This window comes from Gymnoscopelus microlampas (genome assembly GCF_963454915.1).
Source record: "Gymnoscopelus microlampas genome assembly, chromosome: 6".
In the NCBI taxonomy this organism is placed as follows: domain Eukaryota; kingdom Metazoa; phylum Chordata; class Actinopteri; order Myctophiformes; family Myctophidae; genus Gymnoscopelus; species Gymnoscopelus microlampas.
In genome coordinates this window covers 33738882-33761968 of record NC_139943.1, presented here as the reverse complement: position 1 = coordinate 33761968, position 23087 = coordinate 33738882, and the positions used below count along the sequence as shown (strand labels likewise).

At 43.8% G+C, this 23087-nt stretch overlaps 1 protein-coding gene across 1 annotated transcript in view; it reads right to left on the bottom strand.

The window, feature by feature from the left end:
- The window catches only part of abtb2b (ankyrin repeat and BTB (POZ) domain containing 2b), a 77857-nt gene that overhangs the window by 5798 nt on the left and 48972 nt on the right, over positions 1 to 23087 (bottom strand). Inside the window, exons 3-12 of the mRNA XM_084059092.1 lie at positions 20128 to 20338; positions 8388 to 8540; positions 7413 to 7578; positions 6772 to 6861; positions 5738 to 5839; positions 5430 to 5526; positions 3470 to 3605; positions 1931 to 2208; positions 1027 to 1205; positions 306 to 411 (exon numbers count right to left, since the gene is read on the bottom strand). Coding sequence (XP_083915218.1) covers positions 306 to 411; positions 1027 to 1205; positions 1931 to 2208; positions 3470 to 3605; positions 5430 to 5526; positions 5738 to 5839; positions 6772 to 6861; positions 7413 to 7578; positions 8388 to 8540; positions 20128 to 20338 — 1518 coding nt within the window. The remainder of the gene's footprint in view (positions 1 to 305; positions 412 to 1026; positions 1206 to 1930; positions 2209 to 3469; positions 3606 to 5429; positions 5527 to 5737; positions 5840 to 6771; positions 6862 to 7412; positions 7579 to 8387; positions 8541 to 20127; positions 20339 to 23087) is intronic.

The window sequence follows — 23087 nt, the reverse complement described above, 5'->3', positions numbered from 1 at the left end:
TTTTGTAATAATAATCAAAATGTACAAAGTAACTAGTAACTAAAGTTGTCAAATAATTGTAGTGGAGTAGAAGTATAATATTTGCCTCTGGGATGTAGTGGAGTAGAAGTAAAAGTACTGAAAATTGGAAACACTCCAGTAAAGTAAAAGTACCTAAAAATTCTACTTAAGTACAGTACTTAAGTAAATGTACTTTGTTACTTTACACCACTGCAAATGACCTTTGAAGTCTAAATGTAATGTTGTGTCATTTGTGCATCATCGCTACTTGTCCAAACATGAGCAAAGTTTAAACCGTTCCTTACCCAGCTGCGCTGAGAGGGTGGCTTTCACCTCGGGAATGGTTGGTAGGGGTGCTGGGCCAAAACAGTGGCTGAAAATGGTCGCCAGCTGCTGGGTAATAGCATCATTCTGAACGCAAACACAAGAATGACAGGAGAAGAGTGCAGCTGTTAATAAAAAATACAAAATTGTTTTTATACTTTTACGTCAGTGATTCTAAAACGTTTTCATGTCAAGGACTCCCGAATTGAAGTGTATTTGGCTGCGGAACCACATCTGAAATGATTTTGTGCCAGGGGCCCCCATAAGAGATTTGTGTTGCAAAATGTCTTCACAATGATTTCACATATTTCCCACAATTTCACAAAATGTTTCGAAAATAGCCAATGTACAAGCTCAGAGCACCGTTGTGAGCATTGTACATTTGGTACAAGTACAAAATATGCTTAAAGTGGTTAAACCGATCCTCATTTTGCTGGGGAACCCACTCAAGGACCCCTGGGGATCCCAGGACCCCACTTTGAGAACCGCTGTGCTACGTATAGGGCTGTCACGATTACAAATTATAAGTTGACGGTTAATTGTCACTCAAATAATTGCGATTATCTCTAATCATTGCGATTAGACGATTATGTAATGATTGTGACAGGCCTAGCTACGCATTTCATGAAAGAAAAACTCTACACGGTATATAAAGACACACCAAAGTGTGCGTTGGTTTGCTGTGAGAGCCGGCGGTCGTACCTTGGTGGTGCGTAGGATGTTGAACATGAGGGGCAGGCCCGTGTCGACCAGCTCCAGACAGTAGTCCTCCTCCCGGATGGAGGTGAACTCTCGGAGCAGAGAGAGGGTGACCCCCGTCCTGGACTGCTGCTGGGCGCTGCGCAGAGACTCCAGCCACACATGCAGCTTCCACGGCACACCTGGTCATTGGGGGGGGGAAGAGATGCATTCTATACTTAGCGCAGATCAACAAGCTCACAACGCAGTGGAGTACCTCAACACTGTACTTAACACTTAACCTGCTTGAATTATTTCAGATTTTTTGCTGTTGTCTGCCAGAGATTTTTCATCAAATTAAAAAAGTACTCAGGAGCCGAGATACATACTTTTTAAGTTTTAAGTTAACAAGGAAGTGGATAGGAGTCTAGATCTTCGAAAAATCATATCTCCTTGGTCTTTGGGTCAAATTATTTATTTTTTTCATTCTAAAAACGCATTTATGCGTTATTGGCAGGGTGAGCACTTCACCCATTTTCATAAAATTGGTCCTCACTAATGCTCATTATAATAGGGTACCATTTTTGTCTGCTCGGTCTGAAGAAGGTTTGATCATTTCAATTAAAAAAAAAAAAAGAATCAAAGAACAATGGCTTCTATAATAACATGCTAACTTTCCAGGAATAGAAAGCCTGCGGTTTCTATTAGCTTGGATTCCCCATCAATGATGTCACTTAGACAGGTTTCTGAACTGTCCACAGCCCCCCCTCTGAGACACAGACTGAGTAGACAAAAATGGTACCATATTATAATGAGCATTAGTGAGGACCAATTATAATGAACATAGGTTCAAAATGGGTGAAGTGGTCCATGAGGTACGGTACTTGACTAAAAGTGATTTCCTCTGCTGGTTTCTACCCACACGTACCCATGGCTCTCAGCTCCATGGTGACGTCCAGGTATCCGTGCTCAGCGCTGTAGTAGCTGGCCTCCTGCAGGGCCTTCATGCGGGCCTTGCAGAGCTTGGGTATGGCCCCCTCGGCCAGGGCCCCGGGGCCCCCCGCCGACGGGGTGGACGGCAGCGGCGGGAGGAAGGGGTTGCCCCCGGACTCCTCGCCCTCCACCCCCTCCGCTAGGATCTCCTCCAGGGACAGGACGTCCTCTTTGACCTGCTGGGGCTGCGTCAGCAGCTTTCTCAGCACATTCCTAGGAAGAAAGGAAGAAAGAAAGAAGTGAGAGACTGTCCCTATTGGGCATGTCACTGTAGGCGAAAATGTCCAACCTTTTCAAAAATGGTGAAAACCGCAGATCTGCAAACTCACAAAGCATCTCCCTTTCTGCCCTTTAGTATTAGCTTAATTTTTTTTTCTTTGCAATTTTTTTTGCCTTTTATCTATTTCTCTCCTAATAGAGTTGTTTGTTTTGTTTTGTTGTAAAGCGACTTTGGGTACTAAGAAAAGTGCTATATATATTTTATGTATTAATATTATTATGAGTAATGACACGTTGTGCGCTTGTAGATCAGCTATTTGCATGGCGTATGACAAAGTAAAAAACAAAGCTACTACGGTACATAACATTTTTGTGAATAAATGTTATTTTAACTAAAGTGTATGGTAGAGTGTAGAGAGTATGTTAATACAATGTAGTAACACAAGTAGTTAAGTCTACCATGCTCTTCTATTGAGACATTTAGATCCTGTGGTAGTGTATGACCAATACTGGATGCCAAGTGGTACTGCCTTAAGGTCAAAATGTAATTCCCCCCTAAGTAGGCTTGCCCTATTATCTCAGTGGTACAATTGTCAGCACTTGCACGGGGGACCCGGGTTCGAATCTCGGGGAAGGACATGAAAGTTACAGAGTGCAGCTTTGAGTGGTTATCTCAATCCAACGTACAATGACAATTACTTAAGTAACCCTCTCTTCCTTGTTCTCTGATTACATAATCTGTCACAATCACCCTGGAATGTGAAGTGTTGAGTCTAAATCCTGTCCTGGCACACACACACACACACACACACACACACACACGCACACACACACGCACACGCACACGCACACGCACACTGAACAGGTGGGTATTGCTTTTACTCTGCCAGCTGCTGTACTCCGACAGATGGACTCTGTATGGAAGGAGAGCCTGACCTCTCACTTCTCCCTTCCACCGCATGCTACAGGAAATTAGGAAGTTTGACTAACATCACCGGCCTTCATAACAGCCTTAGGTCTAACATGGACTCTCTCTCCCTTTAGAGCAGTGGTTTTCAAACTTTTAACTTAAAGAACCCCTAGTTTGGTATGCATTTGGCCACCGGACCTGCATAACTCTCAGAGTGTACAAATGGTACGGGTCCATTTGGTTCCATTTGTACACTCTCAGAGTTACAGACCTGTAAGGGTCCATTTGGTTCCTCACTATCAATAATTTGGCTGGGGAGCCCCAGGAACCCACTCCTCCCAGTACCTGTGGCCGTGCGCTGCGGCGTGACTGAAGCAGTTCATGTCCTCGTAGAGGGACGAGGTCAGGGCATTCCCGTCACGCGTCTTCGATAACGGGTCAGCCCCTCGAGCCAGGAGCAAGCTAACCATCTCGTAGTTGCCTGGAAGACACACACACAAACACACACACTCAAATTTATTGAAATGTATAGAAAGGTTTCTGGCACGGGATGCAATCCTTTACACCAGACTCAACACGATATAAATATTTTCGTTCAAGTTGCGGCATTCGCATTCACAATTCACAATGGACTACCCTGCAACCCAATCATCAACCCACCCCACCCCACAAATACATCCGCAACCCACATTCAGTTCCACATATACATACAATACATATACACGCATAATTCCATATTTTACATTAATTCCCTTGGCTTACCAGTCTATGAAATTACAAGCCAGACCTATAATTGTACAAAAAGTCCTTTGTTCACCAGAATTTGTGAAGTCTATTATTAAAAGTATTGACTGAAGGAGCCTGGACCACTTCCTCTGGAAGTTTGTCCCATGATCTTACAGCTCGAAGTGTAAAGATTTTTTTTCTCTTTTCAGAGTGACAGTTTAGTGGTGACAGTTTTAGGGAATTCCCTCTTAACTCGTACTTATTATCCCAGAAGTGGACGACAGGCTCGGCTGTGAAGTCATATATCTGGTGAAAATGTTTATAGACCTCAATCATAATTATCTCCTCTGTGTCTCCTATACACTAACGTTGGTAACTGTTAATGTCTTAACCTTTCTTCATATGAATAAATAATGTACATTATGTCCCTAAAGGCTCCCTAAAATAAATGTAACCACTTTCAACCTGGTGTCCGCATTTCGGGCTTGTCATTAAAGACAAAACAATTCTATAATTGTCCAAAGAAATTGTCAAGAATTTGAAAATAAAAGTTAAAATATCTTCGCTGGCAGATGCGACTTTAACTTGTAGCGTTTCTTGTAGATTTGCTTGTGAGCTTGTAGATCAGATATTCGTTGTACAACAAAGTATGTCGTACAATGTTAATAACAGCAATTATGCTAGGAAACTTGCTACTGCAATTTACTATTTAGGTATCTAGCAGACACTCTTATCCAGAGCGAGTCACATACTGTACATAACAATGCAGAGAGAGCAGCGCAGTGACTCAAGAAACTAGGATAGCAGCTAAACCATGAACCTATAGCATCTGTCTAAACAGTATGACGCTATCTAAATAACAGTCTGTACTACCGGAACTATAGGATGTGATCTGACCTTCACACACAAACACAAACACACACAGAGCGGTTATTGAAGAGTCAACCAGCTGCGTTGTGGAGCATGTGCATGTGGCGCGCGTGTCCCTTTTCTGCTGCAGCTATGTGTGGCCTGTGAACTATCCCACAGAGGAATGCTGCCGGGCAGCTTCTGAACCACCGCAGGCTGCACTGCACTCCGCTGCTTCCACCCTTCATCTCCGCTTTACAGCAACCCTCTCATTTCCTCACTTCTTCCTTCAATTTGTCCACCATAACTCAATCCCTCTCTCGCAGGCCCAGTGGTGGACAGTAACAAAGTGCATTTGGTTGAGTGCTGTACTGCTGTTATGAAACTTGGGAGTATCTGGACTTTACTTGAGTAGTGGTATTTTTGGACAACATTGTACTTTTGACCCCACTACATTTCCAGGAAGGGGGAAATGGTGTGGTTAATTATGAATTAATCACACCTTATTTGAAATATAGTAAAACTTTGACAGGGCAACTTTCACTTGTAGTTGAGTAATATTTGATCAAGAGCATCTATACTTTGACTCAAGTACTTGTCCACCACTGACCATAACTCAATCTCTCGCAGAGCAGCAATAGCTACTGCTCTGACGTTTTTGTCAGTGTGTGTGTGTGTGTGTGTGTGTGTGTGTGTGTATGTGTACGCATGGTCTGGTCTGTGTGCCCACCTGCTGCAGAAGCCAGCTGTAACGGGGTCTCGGCTGTGCTCTCCTGTCCATTGCGGACCGCGGCCCCCTCCACGTTGGCCCCGACATCCAGTAGGAGCTGGAGGGACACACACACACACACACACACACACACACACACACACACATACACACATGGCTGAGTTCCAAGCTACACACCTGCTACACTGTCCTGTGTTCCACGTGCCGTTCTTTCGCCACAACCTTATTATCTTAAAATGCTGCACTATGTCAAAAGTCAAGAACAGTAGGATGTCTACGCTGGTCTACGCGTGTTAACTTTTCCCTACCTGCACCACAGAGATGTGTCCGTGCAGCACGGCGAACGTGAGGGCCGCCCAGTGTCTGCTGTCCGGGTGAACAGAAGGGTGCTTTGGGGAGCAGGGTGGGACCTGGAAACACACGGGAGACACCGGTATTATTACACACCAAAACAACCTCAGAGGTGTGCATAGCTGAGACGTGTTGTCAGTGCCCTCTGGTGGTCACATTTGCAGACAGAGTGACGTACAAGTACACAGACTATAGATAGACAGACTGTAAGCCTCATTATAACACCTGTGCCTGTTTTGCACAGCTCAGCTAAAAAAGGAAAACAAAACAGCTACAGCAAGTCAAGTAACAGCCACGGCCCACGCCTCTATAGTAAACTGTAAAATCATGAGCGTTAACTTCACTGAGAGATTGTAAAAATAGACCGACAAGTATTCATTAGAACAATCTCTAAATTAGAATTATCACTCAGGATTTGGGAATAAATCTATTATCAAATGAAGTACTAGCACAAAGTTGTGTGATTGCATTCCTTTTTAACCACTTTAAACCACAACCTGACATCCGTATTTTTGGCATATGTCGTGTTTGAGTTGAATGTTTCATGGACCACAATGGAAACAAGCCTCCGGCTTTTTGTGTCATACTTTTCCCATGTTTTTATAACTCGTTGTACTGCCTGTACAAAATCGACAATGAAGTATTTGATTGATTGAATACTTTATTAGTCAGAAATGTAAACAGCACGAGGTACAGTCAGACATTAAGGCTAAAAGGATAACACAAAAAAGTCCAGAGGACTTGTTTCCATTGGGGTCCTATGTATTCAATTCATCAACATAGCATAAAAATAAAAATAACACCAAAATACAATATCATCAACACATATAAAACACTATATGTACAAAAACCTTTCAATCAATCAATCAAACACTTGCAATATCCTCACAGTACCCACAAGGTTGGGAATGGCTGAAACCAAGCTTCAAGTGGTTTACACAATGGCCTGTGAGGCCAGCATGTGTTTGTGTTCTAGTGTGTGAGTATTTACCGCCACGTCGAGGTTGGCCCCGGCATCGATCAACATCTGGACCAGGGCCTCGTCTCCAGCTGAGCAGGCGTACATGAGAGGGGTCATACCCTGATGAAAGACGAGGAGGGACGCCAGAACCATGACAGATAGATGGAGAGGGAGAGAGAGGGAGTGGGAGAAGGAGGAAAAAAAACACATGAGGTCAGCGATCTGTCAGTGTTATTTCCGATGCATATTGCTACAGTATGTCTCCGTTCCAAGCGGCACACGTGCATGACACGCAGAGACATGCACACTCCTCACTCCATTTTAACCATGGTAGGTTCTTTGAAAACACTTGTCTATAGTTCTGGTGACTGATATTGAGCTTCTCTTGTGTAGGGGGACGTGTTTTTTCGATCCCTTTTTTCATTGTATTTTTATAAAAGATTTTGAAGATGAAATCATTTTTTCGTTTGTTTTTGACATAACATGGTTAAAATGCAGTTTAAAGTTACGATGGGTTTATATAGGAAGGGGGCGTGACTGATAAAATGAATATCAAATATCAAAATATTGAATCGAGCAACTTCAAAACTGAACATAAAAGCCAGAGTAGACGTTCAAATGACCCCAGGAGTGTTTTAAAGTAAAAATCCAGAACTTGGGTCCGTGGGTACCTGATCGTCCATGCTGTTGACGCCGTCTGGCCCCAGCAGACCGATGGCTTGCCCAATCAGGTCGGTGCGTCCACAGTTGAGCATGCGGAAGCCCAGGTCCAGATGGAACTTGTCTGTGGCGGCCTTGGAGTCCAGACGCTTGAATGAGCTGAAACAACACTCAGGCCTGATGGGAGAGAGAGAGAGAGAGGGAGAGAAGGAGAGAAGGAGAAAGGGAGACAGACAGAGAGAGAATTGGATCAATTCCTGTCTGTGTAGTTTCTCTGAGGTCCATTCATACCAGCAAAGTAAGGCAGTGAAATACGCAAAGATTATAGACAATGCTTCTTGGGTCTATGTACAGTATACACACACATTCATTTGATATACTGACTCCAAACTGACATCTACACAGTAGAAATCCAATGTTCATTTAAGTCAAAATAAATGTCAAAAAAATTGACCTGGATTTTACTGTGCGTGAGCCAGACCAAGGCCATCTTAAATCTTTAATCATAATGTTTATTCACAGGAATCAATATTTCATCCTTAAGTGGAGCGTGTTTGTCAGAGTGACTAGTCACACAATGGAGCTACAGTTCATGGATTAAAAGAAATAAACAGCATTAGAAATGTGGCACAGAGCCGCTTTTGTGCAACATGATGCATTTGTCGCGTGCGTGAGTGTGTGTGTGTGTGCGCGCGCGCCGTGCGTACTTGTATTACTATACTTGCGAGGGCCAAGCGTCCCCACAAGTAGAGTAGCGTAGAATTCGAGAAAGAGACATTGTGAGGACAATTTTCCTTTTCCTCACAAGAAAAATGTTTTTTTAAGGTTAAAAAGGCTTACAATTAGGAAAAGCTTCAGGTTGGGGTTAGGGTTATAGGACCAGGCATTTAGAGGTTAGGTTTCGGGGGTTATATGTTCTCACAAGTATAGAAATACAAACGTGCACGTGTGTGTGTGCGTGCGCGTGTTAATGTTTTCTGTCTTACTTCAGCTGTCTGGGTTCACAGTCCAGTCCTGGAAGGAGCTGCCTGGCGGTCTGTCTGACATCATCGCTGTCCACCAATAGGCTCCTGCGATGCTCGGCGTGAACGATGGCCACTCGCATCCACTCCATCAGCGGTGGCAGCAACAGGAAGGGCCTATCAGAGACAAGACGACATGTCATCATCACGCTGAGCGCACTCCATCTGCGTCTGTCAGCCGCCAACGTATGCATGCACACGCACACACACACACATGAGAGCACAAGACTGGGGGCCTCTGTAAATGTTTTCTTTTACACAGTCAAATCCTCAGTGTTATTTAGTCCATTTTGGTCACTGCCAGGCACAAACCTTGTCTCTCCAATATTTAAACTTTTTATGTTTTCTTTTATGTTTTTTTAAAGCATGTGTACAGGCGATTCTTCGGTGTGTTCCATGCGTTACTGTGTATGCTGTTGGACAGTGGTTCTTCAGCATTTTCATGTCAAGCGAGGACCCCCAAATTGATGTAATTGGCTGCAGAGCCCCCATCTGAAAAGATTTTGTTCCAGGGAGGGACCTCCATAAGAGAGATCCTTCGAAAATAGCTGAAAATTTAAATAGATCTTAATTGTTTAAACTGTTCCTCATTTTCCTCACTGCTCCTCTGGGACCCCCCTGGAACCCCCCTCAAGGACCCCTGGGGGACCCCCCCTTCACCGGACCAATACTCCAAATGGTACCAAATGGACCCTTACAGGTCTGTTACTCTGGGAGCGTACAAATGGAACCAAATGGACCCTTACAGGTCTCTGAGAGTGTACAAAATGGAACCAAATGGACCCTTACAGGTCACCGAGAGTGTACAAATGGATTCCATTTGTACACTCTCACTTGAGTTATGTGGGTCCCTGAAATTAAAACCTCTGAGAGAACCACTGGTGTAGAGCTAGGTCTATGATCAGTGTTCTCTGTGAGATAGGATCCAACTGTTGGGTGTCCATCACTGACTCAGACATGTTGCACATGGCTCCCAAAAGCTCAGCAGGATGACTTATGTATGTCTGGTCTGCGCTTCCCATGACCCTGACCTGTCCCAGGAACACTGACTCACAAATACAAATACGCACACACATACCAAGCATCTCACCTCTCCCACTCACACACACCATATACGGTTAATGGCACTTTACCGTAAAAAAGAAAAGAACGCACACACACACGCACACATGCACAAACACACGTACTGTACATGACTGATCTAGTGTTTATTTGCTTATCTAATGGTTGCCAGGTTGTGAGGTGAAGTATTAGCTTTCTCCGACCGTAAGGGAATGACTACTACAGCGAGGAGTGGAGGAGAAACCAGGAATTTTGGTTTCATTTTCATCGTGAATATAAGGGAAAAAAAGAAAGAAAGAAAAGCTGTAGAAGTAGAATAGTAAACAACCTAAAATAGCAGCCAATTAGACACACATAAATGACAGGCGAGAATATTGAAAACACGAGAACAGAAAGGGAAAACATTCACATTGTGACAGCAGAGGGGTGAAGAGGGTAAACATCCATCTAAGGTGAGATGGCACGGTGCTATTTGTCAACGTGCCATTCTTAAAATCACTGGGATTACTGGATGCACCCGATGCCCCTTTATCTCTCTCGCTCTCTTGATGTATTCTCTTTCTGTGGTTATCCTTCTCTCTCTTCTCTCTCACATCTGTCCTTTGCAGTCATTTTAGAATCCCCCGCATGGTGGTAAGTTACAGTGACCAGACGTCCCCAGTTTGGTGTGGTTTGTCCCGGTTTCAAGCTGGGTGTCCAGAGTCTCGACAAATACCTCTCAAACGCTCAAATGTCCCGATTTTCACTACCACATTATAAGTGTTAAAATAATTGTACCCCATATCCTGATGAAAACAGCAGGTGAACATTCAAATATATATATTTTTTAAAGGTCAAAGAAATAGTGTCAATAGTAGCAAAGATAGCCGATCTACAAGCTCACAAAGCACTGCAATCCGAAGCGTTGTGAGCTTCTAGATTGGTTATTTTTGCTATTTCGTATATCGTATTTGAATTTGTAAGTGATTATGGGTCCTGGTTTGGGTTTTTGAAAATATGGGCCCCAAAGCCCCTTTCTCTCACTCTCTTTCTCTCACTCTATTTCTGTGGTCTTTCTTTTCTGTCTCTCACATCTGTCCGATTCAATCATTTCAGACCCCCCTCCCATGGTAGTAAGTTTATCTATAATATAACCCACTAGACTTGACGGTTATCTGAAACCAATCTCTCCTCGTCCACAGACACTCGGTGACATGTAATGTGAATAGAATTGGATTGTGGCGTGAGGGTGAACAATGGCACATTATCCCGGCTTCCATTGTTGTTGTCTTTGATCCTTTTGCCACGTCAGTCAGGAGTGTGTTAATGAGTGTTTGAACGCTACCCTGGCGTCATCTCTGGGGACGAGGCACCCGGCGCTCTCCCGCTGTGATGCTATTCTTACACCCGTGGCTCCAGTTTTTCGTCAAGGGACACGCATGCACACACGCCAACGCATCTCATGAATACAGATACAGACACACGCCAAAAACAATGCAGACACACTCCCACACAGAGGTGGAAAGTTACTAAGTACATTTACTCAAGTACTGGAATTATTTTTGAGATACATTTATTTGTACTTAAAACTTTTGATACTTTAAACTTCTACTCCACTACAACTTTTTCTTTTGTTTACTAAACTACCGGTATTTGACAGCTTTAGTTACTAGCTACTTTGCAGATTTAGATTACTAATACAAAACATGCATTAACCACTTAAGCCCTGTTCTATACTCCAGATATTCAAAAATAGCCAATCTACAAGCTCACAACTAACTAAAGCTTTCAAATAATTGTAGTGGAGTAAAAGGCACAATATTTGCCTCAGAGATGTAGCGGAGTAGAAGTACAAATGATCAAAATAAACAGAAACACTCTGAACTCAAGTACTCAAGTACAGTACTTGAGTAAACACACTTAGTTACTTTCCACCACTGCCACCACAGACACACAGCAGGTAGCTGCTCTGTGCTGCTCACCCGCTACGCTGTGAATGCAGCAGAGCTTCTTCTGCGGTCGGTTTCAATCTCTTCTCTTCTTTCACAGAGTGTCATTAGCATTCAGTGGTCACACTGAAAAAGCCCTTTTTTTGTTGTCTGCATCTGTGTCTGTCTCCGTGTCAGATGGAGACACGGCTGGTTTATCTTAACACTCAATCAACACCCCAGGGGAGGGGAGGGGGGGGGGGGGGGGGGGTCTGCTGTCACAGGCAAGTTAACAAGTAAACGAGGGGATTCTGAGGGGCTCCTGTCAGTGTTGCCAGATTTTGAGAGAGATATAAGCAACCGGGTCTAACAAGTCTTGAAAAAAAATCAAATACATATTAATTTGGGGGTCCTTGACATAAAAATGTTTGAGAACCACTGGTTTGAACAACATTAGGAAACAAGCCCAAATGAGCAACTACAGTACACTTTACAAACAAGCCAAAAAAAAAAGCAACTCACTGACCCTGGATCAAGTGCCCAGGGTCAGTGAGCAGCTACCAAAAATGCACAAGCAATCTTTGAGAAAAACAAGCCCAAAGCCGCTTATAATAAGCAAACATGGCAACACTGGCTCCTGTGGGTGTGAGGTGGTGGGGGGGAGGTGTATGTATGGATGGATGGAGGTCTGGGTGGTACGGGTGGTGGGGGGTTAGTTAGACGTTAGAGGGGGGGTGGAATCTGGTGTGACAGCTTGTGTCAGATGTGAGTGTTATTTTTTCTTCTTTTTGTTTTTTTTCGCGGCCAGTGGTGCAGAGTGACAAGAGGCCGCTGCTTTAGTGATGAGAGGAGCAGCCGTGGACTGAGGAATCAATGCTCTGCCACCTCTGATGCACACTTAACCACTTGAACCCTATAGCCTCCCTATTCTGGAGCCAACGTTTGTCAAAAGTAGCCAATCTACAAGCTTTTGGCGACACAATTTCCTCCGCGGGATCAATAAAGGGTCTTATCTTCTCCCACAATGCTTATAGATTGGCCATTTTCGGCAAGTCCCAAGTACAGTGCCCCGGGGGACTCAAGTCAACTAGTGGTGATAGATAGTTCAGAGAAATCTGGTGTATGTGTAAATAATCAAAATCTGTGTGTGTGTGTGTGTGTGTGTGTGTGTGTGTGTGTGTGTGTGTGTGTGTGTGTGTGTGTGTGTGTGTGTGTGTGTGTGTGTGTGTGTGTGTGTGTGTGTGTGTGTGTGTGTGTGTGTGTGTGTGTGTGTGTGTGTGTGTGTGCGTGTGCGTGCACGTATCCATGATTGCTCCCAGGCATACAACCTGCTACTTTACTGCATGCTTGCTTCCAGGCACGCACAGAGCAAACCAGCACTTAACCCTGATTTAAGGCAGCTCCAATCATCCATACGCAGCCTCTATCGATCCATCAAAAAGCTTTTTTTTCTCACACCGTACCCATCAGTGTCCAGGGTCAGTGAGCAGCAAGCAGATAAATACATAGTAGTATTTTACTTTTATAACCTCCTTTTATCTGAAACTACCTACCTGGAGGGTTTTGAGGAAGTGTGTGTGTGTGTGTGTGTGTGTGTGTGTGCGCGCGTGTGCGCACATGCATGGCCAACTACAACCACCTATATTTGAGCTTAACCACATGAACCCTAGTGTTCCTGTTTTGTTTTGGCAGAAATAGCAGATCTACGATGTCACATCTCATGAGTCTCGAAGTATTGTGAGCTCGTAGATCGGCTTTTCTTTTTACTTTTGGGGGCCTAGGATAGACCCCTGGGGACCCTGGTCAACAAAGAATGTAATGTAGGGTTTAAGTGGTTTTAAGCGGTTTCACAAATCAATCAAGGCAATGACACGAAAGCCTTTGTGCGCACACCTTGATCACTGACCCAGGACCAGCAGACAGATGGAGCGTGTTTATACAACTCCTTACCTACAGCATCATCATCATCCACACTTTTTAGAATTTTTGATTTCTTTGGCTATTCAAAAATAGCAGATCTACAAGCTCATAGCGTGGCACCGAGTGCCGCGCAATGAGCTTGTAGATCTGCTATTTTTGAAAAATCGTGAACATTTTTGCAAATCTTTGAATATATATTTTTTAAGGCGAACATTTGCAAATCGGTTCCGTCTCTCCCCCCACCATGACCTCTGTGTCTGGGGGTTCAGACCTCAGCCTGGAACCCTCCTCTCACCTCAGCCCGGGTCTCAGGGCTAACATCAAAGATCGGCCCTGAGACGCTGAAACTGGATAGCGTTGCTGGCTAGCCTACTGACCTTATACCCACTAGCACCACACACAATGAGAACAGGAGCACACACACACACATTTGTATTACCATACTTGTGAGGACATAAACATTTAAGGCTGGAAATTGTATGAATGCCATTTTTGTGTGGGGGGAAAAAACAGCCCATCTGCCAGTAAACTTGGGCGAGGGGCTGGAGCCAAGAGGAAATCAAATGAACAATAAAAGGAAGCCTCCGCACACGCAAAGCTGTACGTGCTGTGTTTTTTGAATGCCATTTAAAAATAAATGCCATTTTTGACCCCTATTTTTCTTGAATGACACGCAGCACGCAACTTGGTATAAATCAGGCATAACTCCAAGCCAAACCCCTAAACGCAACCTGAATCTTTTCTTGATTGTAAACCTAACTCAAATTTATTCTTTCAAGCATTAAACAACCATTTCTCTTGTGAGGACCAAGAATATTGTCCTTACATTGCCTATTTCTCATATTCTACTACACTTGTGGGGACATTTGGCCCTCACAAGTATAGTAATACAAGTGTACACACACACACACACACACACACACACACACACACACACACACACACACACACACACACACACACACACACACACACACACACACACACACACACACACACACACACACACACACACACACACACACACACACACACACACACACACACACACACACACACACCACATATGTTCAAACACACACACACATACACACACATGGTCGCGTATAAATCCGAAGTTTGATTCACAGCCAAGCGTTCTTGCCAGCACCTGGTCGGCCATAAAAAAAATGACCGTTATCTTAAATCACGGTCAGGTGCGTTCGAACCCTGACCTCTAACCCGCTCAACCCTGAGAAGAAACGCGGCGGCTCTCAGTCAGCGCGGGTACGAGATCAGACTTGTTACAGTGGCCTCATGTTGTTGTTATGGCCCAGAGGCTGCCCGGCCCGCTACGCTTCAGTGGACTAACTTCAATCAGATCCTAAAGCAGCCTGTAGCCCGTAGACCACTATAGGGGTCAAGGTTAACCGCTGATCCAGAGTCAGATTACTCCCATTTCCTCATCCTCATAAAGCTAGTGGTTCTCAATCTTTGCCTGGATCAGGGCTCACTTGAAAAGCTCTGCATTTCAGAGCACGTTTATTTTAATGATCAATTGTGTTGATTGTGTTTTCCGGCTTGGTTCGATGGAACCAACTTACATTTTTTTTAAGTGTCACAATGAAAACACATTTTCCAAAGTTTTAAAGAAAAGAAAATACCACATAATTTTTTTTTAACATTTTTTTTTAACATAATTTCTTTAGAAAAGGTTTTTCTTTACATTTTTCAACATATTTTAACATAACATAATTCTTTTAGCATAATATTGTTATACTATCATTAAATTCTTTAGTGTTTGCCAATTTATTTGGGGGGCCCCACTTGCAATACCCTCATGGCCCACATGTTGAGAACCGCGGCCCCTAAAACCCAGCCTCAGTCACCCTGCGGCCACTAAGGGGGTCCAAGGTTAACCAGCTGATCCAGAGTCAGATTACTCCCATCTCCATCCTCATAAAGCCACCATAAGGGCTTATAATGCAGCCATATCTGACCTTGTATCTGCGGTTAGGGAGCTCTACGTTATCGCTCCAACACATCTATCCATTAGTGCTCTCTCGGTTCCATCCACACAAAAGGGAAGGGGAGAGAGAGAGGGATTTTGGGGTGGTCCCATGATCCTAGAGGGGATAGAGTTACTCATGCTTTTGGAAGTGCCTCATAATTGGCCGGGTCTGGAGGGGCTGCAGCCGTAAAGCAGTGAGTCGATCCTTTAATAATAACGTTCTGCGCCAATGAAAGTTGTTGTTGTGCTACACGTTGATTAAAGTTAGCGCGTGATGACTCACTGCCAACCGCACGTATAAACACATAAACACTGTACCCCATACACACACACATACAGACACACACACACACACACACACCTATGCAGTACCAACACTTCTAACATTGAGAGCCAATTTTAAAATATTGCAATAAAACCTGAATCGCTGTTACTCTCTTCTTGGGTTTCTGCGATAAGACTCGTTGGGGAGCCAAGATACTTGATCTGTGATTCTTGGATGTTTTGGGCCACACAGATTTGCGGTTACAATAGAGGTTTTTATAGAGGTTTCAATGGAGGGCAAGCCAAGCGCGATGGAGAGGCCCCATTGAAGCAGGAGGGGACGTTTTGCATCATTATTACCGGGGCCTCACACTGTAATTACTACCAGCTCTGTTCTGCTCTGCCCTCCTACCTGGATCTGCTTTCTACTCTCTGAGAGAGTACAAAATGACTTTTTGTACACTCTCAGAATATCAAAAGGATAAAATAACAATTTACAATTACAATAGGCATTTAGCATACGCTCTTATCCAGAGCGACTTACATTAACCATTCAATGTATTCACATACATTGAATGCAGAGAGAGCAGAGAGCCTCAAGAAACTAGGATCCCATGTAAACCAATATTGAATCAACAATCTATAGGATACCAGGAACACAATGAACGTGGCATCTGTCAAAAATGACAATGACATTCTTATCAAAATTAAGGATTCGACTATAGACACTTAAACAGACATGCCAAAAGTCCTGCCGAAGAGAACATAGGAGCAGAACATCCAAGTGCTGCACACATCCGAAATGCTACAACAACAACAACAACACTGTTATGTGAAATAATAATCCCATCTTGCACACGTGACACATAGACCTGCAGACACGTTCAGGCAGGCTGACGTTCGCCCTGGCAATAAGAAAATAAATAAAATAAGAAAACATCAGAGAGGAAGCGAGCGGGGAAGAAAAGACGTGTGTGTGTGTGTGTGTGTGTGTGTGCGTGTGTGTGTGTGTGTGTGTGTGTGTGTGTGTGTGTGTGTGTGTGTGTGTGTGTGTGTGTGTGTGTGTGTGTGTGTGTGTGTGTGTGTGTGTGTGTGTGTGTGTGTGTGTGGGTGTGGGTGGGTGTGGGCGCGTTCCACGTTGCGTTCTCTTTGATGCTAATGAGGAGCCTACCTTTGCTCCCACTGTGTCTGTTTATTATGGGATGGGTTATGTGAGCCAGCTGGTGCAGAGTGCATGCATGTGTGTGTGTGTGTGTGTGTGTGTGTGTGTGTGTGTGTGTGTGTGTGTGTGTGTGTGTGTGTGTGTGTGTGTGTGTGTGTGTGTGTGTGTGTGTGTGTGTGTGTGTGTGTTTGTGTGTGTGTGTGTGTGTGTGTGTGTGTGTGTCAGAGTGAGTCTATAGGCAAGAAAAAGGGTATGTGGTTGGTATCATAAGCTAAACATTGTTTGCACGTGATCATAACTGCTAAATACCGTACACAAAAAAATGTCCTAACAATCACGAACAATTGACGCAAAATCACACACACACACACACACACACACACACACACACACACACACACACACACACACACACACACACACACACACACACACACACACACACACACACACACACACACACACACACACACACACACACACACACAGTGTTGAGTGCTGCCTCGCTGCACAGGCAGGCCTCCATACATCACACTGAACAGTGTCATTAACCTTTACACACACGGCACCACTTTGCACTGACATTTTGAACGTACTGTTACTTTGGGACACGCACACATGTTGTCTGACGGTTTTGTTTTTTTCTGCGGGACAGAGCCACGGAGGAGGGAGGGGTGTGGGGGCCTTACTTACAACCACTTACAACCTGGCGTCCCTATTTTGGGCATGCCATTATAGGCGAAAATTATCAAAGATTGTTAGCTTGTGTAGGTCTTCTGTTTTTGCTATTTTTGAAAGCGTTTGAAAGTGTAAAACTGGGCTTAAGTGGTTCACACACACACACACACACACACACACACACACACACACACACACACACACACACACACACACACACACACACACACACACACACACACACACACACACACACACACACACACACACACACACACACACACACACACCATCTGCAGGCTGCTGAATATCAACTAAGGGGACAAACTGTTGATTACCTGCTGACCACGTACCATACTTAATGCAATGCAATGTTTTTCTCAAGTTTTATGGGCCAGTGTGGTGGAACAACATACAGTCAATAGGGTTGGAACTTAAGTGACTTCAGTGACTATGCTTTGAGATACACTAGTCCATTTGTTCTCAAAGGGGTCCTTGGGGGGGTACCAGGGGGTCCCAAGAAAATGTAGTTAATATAGCGTCACAATCATTTTAACCAATTTAACCATATTTTATACTTTGGCCATTCAAAATGTTGTGCTGCGCTATGATCTGCTATTTTTTTAAACATTTTTCGCTCAAATCTTTGCTACAAGAGGTCCCTGGCACGAAATATTTTTGAGATGGGGGTCCGCAGCCAAATACACATCATTTTGGGGGGTCCTTGGCATGAACCACTGCACTATGTTTTCTATAGCAATCTGACACAGTTAGCAGCGACGCTCCTCCAGAGATTACACTACAACCACAAACTGAAACAGCATGCATCGTACATTAATCAAAACAAAAAATGCGTTGAAAGGAAATACTGTCGTATATTCCACTGAACCATGAACACATTATGTATTGCATGTTGCTCTTGATTACAGTCACCACAAAACATTGATTAATACCCATGTGTTTTATGGCACAAAGCTTTCCAGATACAGCTCTCAACCATCCAGTTTCTCAGGACAGAGAGAAAAGTCTAAATTACCATAATTAGACAACAAAGGAGTTCGTTTTGAGGAGGGCTTAAACACTATTAGCTCCGCCTACAACACCCATTACCCCTCAGTCCTGATTAACACCTAAAAGGTGCCATTTACTCCTCCAACAGACTAACTTTAACACCTGGGGGCAAGCCTCTCTCTGTCATTTACAGAAGTGTTTCCCAAAGAGCGGGTCCGGACCCATTTTTGGGTCATGGAGGATGCATTTTTTATCTCTTTATTTTTTTCCGTTTCCTACATTTTGTTTTAAATTAGTATAATTTCAAAAGATTATATAAGCTTATATAAAGATTATCTATTCATCTTTATTAATAATAATAGTATATTAATAATAATAAACACAAAAAGTTAGAACATGGAGATAAGAGGTTTCTGCCCGACAACAAAGATATATTAAAGATTATATATACACAAGATAATAGATCTACAAGCTCACGAGGTGCTCACAACGACCTATTTTCACCAGTTTGGGTCCCGGGGAGACAATTTCACTTTTGGGTCTCAAGCTAAAAAGTTTGGGAAGCCCTGACCTTGACAGACTAACTTTAACGCCCGGGGGGAAGCCTCTCTCTCTGTTATTTACACACAGATAATTAACACTTCAATGGACCTGAAATAGCATTAAGAACTGAAGTAGAAAGGAGGTATTGGCGGGGGAGGAAAAAAAACTGCTATCGGGATAAGAACTGTTTTGTGAAGCTCCTCAGTGTGTTTATGTGACAGTGGATTTGCTCACTCACTAGTAATTATCACCTCCTCTTTAGCCTGATAAGATCTTGGTCTGAGCTGCAATTAGAGGTGATCAGGACAGCATGACAAGAGGTTTATCATACCTGCTCTTCTACCTGTACCATTTATATCTTATCTTTTAATTGTTTTCTTATTTGTATTTATTTTGTATTTGTACTACCATTACATCCAGTATTATTTTATTTTATTTTATTTTATTTTATTTTATTTTATTTTATTTTATTTTATTTTATTTTATTTTATTTTATTTTTATTGTATTGTTGTGTTATTACAGTCTCTGCGGAACATGTCCCACTACCATTTTGTTGGGACAATTACAATTTATCATTCACATGCGATCATTCTGGTGTATAAAGAATGGCTTTTAACCAAATGAACCCTTCCCAGCAAGCACAATGACGTCATGATGACGTTATGATGACCCCCGGTCATCACCCCGGTGACGTTCAGGACTAGGCCAGATCACAGCCCATATGGGGATGATCTTTACGTCATTTACAGGACGTCATCACCGGGACATCATATGGACACTTGGACAGCAATTTTGGGTGATGAGAATGTGTTTAGATGACGTCCTGGAAGTGACGTTTTTGTGGTCAGGATTAATTTTGGTTGAAATCAGGTGATATTCTGGGCCAGATTTGACTTGTCTTGGTTTGACTTGATCTAGCCCCAATCGAGACGTCACTGATTGGTCCGGGTCCTGACTGTGCTTGCTGGGTTACCCGGTCCATTTGGTTCCATTTGTACACTCTCAGACTTATGGGGGGTCCTTAAAAATTGTAAAAGTTGAAAAACCACAGGCTTGTATCATAATAAGAAAAACATGTGTCAAATGTTACATCGATTGCCTCACTCGGTGTGGTGTGCCAGCCCCCCCCCTCCCCTCTCCCCTCTCAGGCAAAGTGCCACGCCTACCTCTCCTTGCTGAGCGCCATGCGTGGGGGGTCCAGGTTGGGGTTTTCCATGGACTCCATCTGCGGGCAGCGCAGGAAGTAGTAGAGGGTGTGGAGGGCGTCCGGCGACCAGGACACGGGCTGCTGGGGACGGGTGTGGCGCGCCGGGCTGAGCCCCGGGCGCACCGAGCTCAGGCGCTGCATGTGGTGCATGGCACGGGACACCAAGTCACCTGGAACACACAGAGAGAGAGAGAGAGAGAGAGAGAGAGAGAGAGAGAGAGAGAAAGAGAGAGAGAGAAGAGAGGGGGGGGGGTATTTAGTTAGTTTACTAAATACTTTGTCCAATACACAAGTAAATCGTCTTGTGTATTGGACCAAAACTGTTACTTTTCAGGATTCAAATAAATAAAATAAAAAAATAGCAGGTCCACAAGCTTGAAACGTGGTACGGATCTTTGATACTTTTGTGTGACGCTGTAGTATGACAAAGTAGGGCATTCATTTACGGGAAATGTTGCTTATAACAGAAAGCATCTCACTGAATCTTCTTTCCACGGAGAGAAAAAAAATAGAACTAGAATTGTTTAACAGTTAATAATAATACGATGGCACAGATGCCATCGTATTATTATTAAGTGTTAAACAACAGCTACAGTTATATATTGGAACAAACTCTAACTGGATCGCATTATTGATCAGAAACGACAATCAAAAGGTGCCAATTTGGTGCACGTACCAAACGAGAAGCATTCTTAGAATAATTCCACTGTAAAATGCATAAGTGCCCGATTGACTGTGATCCCAGTCTTTTATCAATCAGTGCCAGTGAGTATATATTTTATTTCATTATGTTTTTATGTTTTAATTTATTTTTTAATGTCATGTGGGAGTTCCGACTGCTCCAGATCGTACTGAAGGACTTCTAGCTTGCATGACGTCTTTAGACTAGGACTTAAGTCCAAGATGTACAGGTCACTGGATCTGTACATGGACCCTTCTCTAAAGAGGATGACACGATCTCCCACCATGCAACACCCGCTCGGCCTAAACATCCAAGGCCATTTCCCCTTGGGCTCCACCTTCTTCCAGGAGAAGGTCTCCGGGTTGAATTTCCACAGAGCATTGATGATGTCATTGATATAACCAACAAATGTGTACAGTTCTCCGTTGTAGGCGAAGGCTGAACAACAATTCGAACAAAACTGTGCATGAGGTGTGCTCAGCCAGCAGTCGGTCTCTGTGTCAAACACTCTGATGTTGTCAAGATGGCCCACAAACATCTTTGTCCCGATGATGGCGGTGGCAGAGTGACGCGTAGGAGTGGGAGGCGGAATGCCTATGGCGTTAATTAAAGACCAGACCATTGTTGTGGTGTCCAACTTGTGGATGCCATTAAAACTGTTAAAATTGTTCAAGGGTCGAGGATCGAGAGGCCATCTGATCCTCTGATATCCTCCATAGATGTACATGACCTTCCCCAAGACAAAGGCAGAGTGGTCATTCCTCGCCTCCGGAACAGTCCCGGAAACCATGGGTTTGAACCATCTGTGGGCGTCGACATCAAATGCGTAAAGAACGTCGCAGGAATCTCCCCAGATGTAGACGATATCTTCTATCAGCACAGCTGTGTGGCCCTTGTGCATGGGGGGAACGTGAAGGGGATGTTCTCCTCCGGTTGTCACTGGGGGAAACTTACTCCAGCGTAAAGACACTGTGTTAAAAACGTTCACAGCAATCCCAGGCACATTGCTGTTCGAAGCTCCAAAGGTGTACATCTTGTGCAACACCGCAACGGCAGCATAACCGGGTACTTCAGGTTCATTCAGATGTACCGTCCAGCTTGACATTTCTCACACCGCAGATCAAGTCGGACTTTGAAAGTTTTGCAGCCCTAAGGTGTGTGCTATCGTTTATATCGGTTCAGCAATCAAGGAAGCTGATTACTGTTGATCTCCCTAATATGAAAAATGGATCGCTAGGAGATACTAGTCCAGGCAGGTTCTGGACAGAGAGGCAGTTTGTTCAGCTGCGTTGACAAATAATGTCCAGAAGTAGATATAACAGATTTGTTGGTAAAAGTTGCTGAATGACATTTTGTTTATTAGATGATTCATTTTAAAGGGCATGCATGGTTGTGATGATGATGTCATTACATAGAATACACAGTGACGTTACTCAAGCTCATTGCCTTCTGTAAGACGTCAACAGAATGTCAGATGTCAACCCCCCCCAAACAACTAACAGAAGAGGTCCAAATGCTGTGAGATTGTCGATTGGCTATTATAAACTGCTCAAAAAAATAAAGGGAACACTTTGATCCCTTAATTGTTTTGAGTTTTTTCATGAACTGTGTACATAATGCTAACAAAAACTGCTCAAAAGAATTAAGGGATCAAAGTGTTCCCTTTATTTTTTTGAGCAGTGTATTATTTTTGCAAATAAATGTAAAGTTTGTAAAGGTCACGCTTCAGGTAGGAAACATACTAAATATTAGTTAAGTCCAGTTGTTCTCAAACTATTTTGAGAACAACCCCCCCCCCCAATATCCAGCTCCCTTAAGCCCCCTCAATGACCGCCTTCAAAAATACTTCTTCCAGCGCCCCCCCAATGTTCACTGAACACCCCCCCCCGGTGATGGAGGGGTGGAACAGGGTTGTATATATGCCCCGTTGAGAAACACTGCACTGTATGGAAGCACTAATGAATCAAATCATCAGGGGTGACCTTCAGGAAAGCACCTTATTGCAAACCTATTGCAACCCAGATCTCACACCCTGAGGGCTCTCAATACGACCGGATGCCCCTCTTTCCTTAACCATTTACATTCCACCCCCCCACCCCCTCATCCCGTTACTCTCTTTCTTCAGTGCTGTCCATTTGGCCAGCAGTCTGTCCCATTAGCAGTGTCGTTAACAGTAAGCACAGCCAGACGGCCAGTCTAAACAGCCATTCATCCTTAATCACTGAAAGAGTTAATGG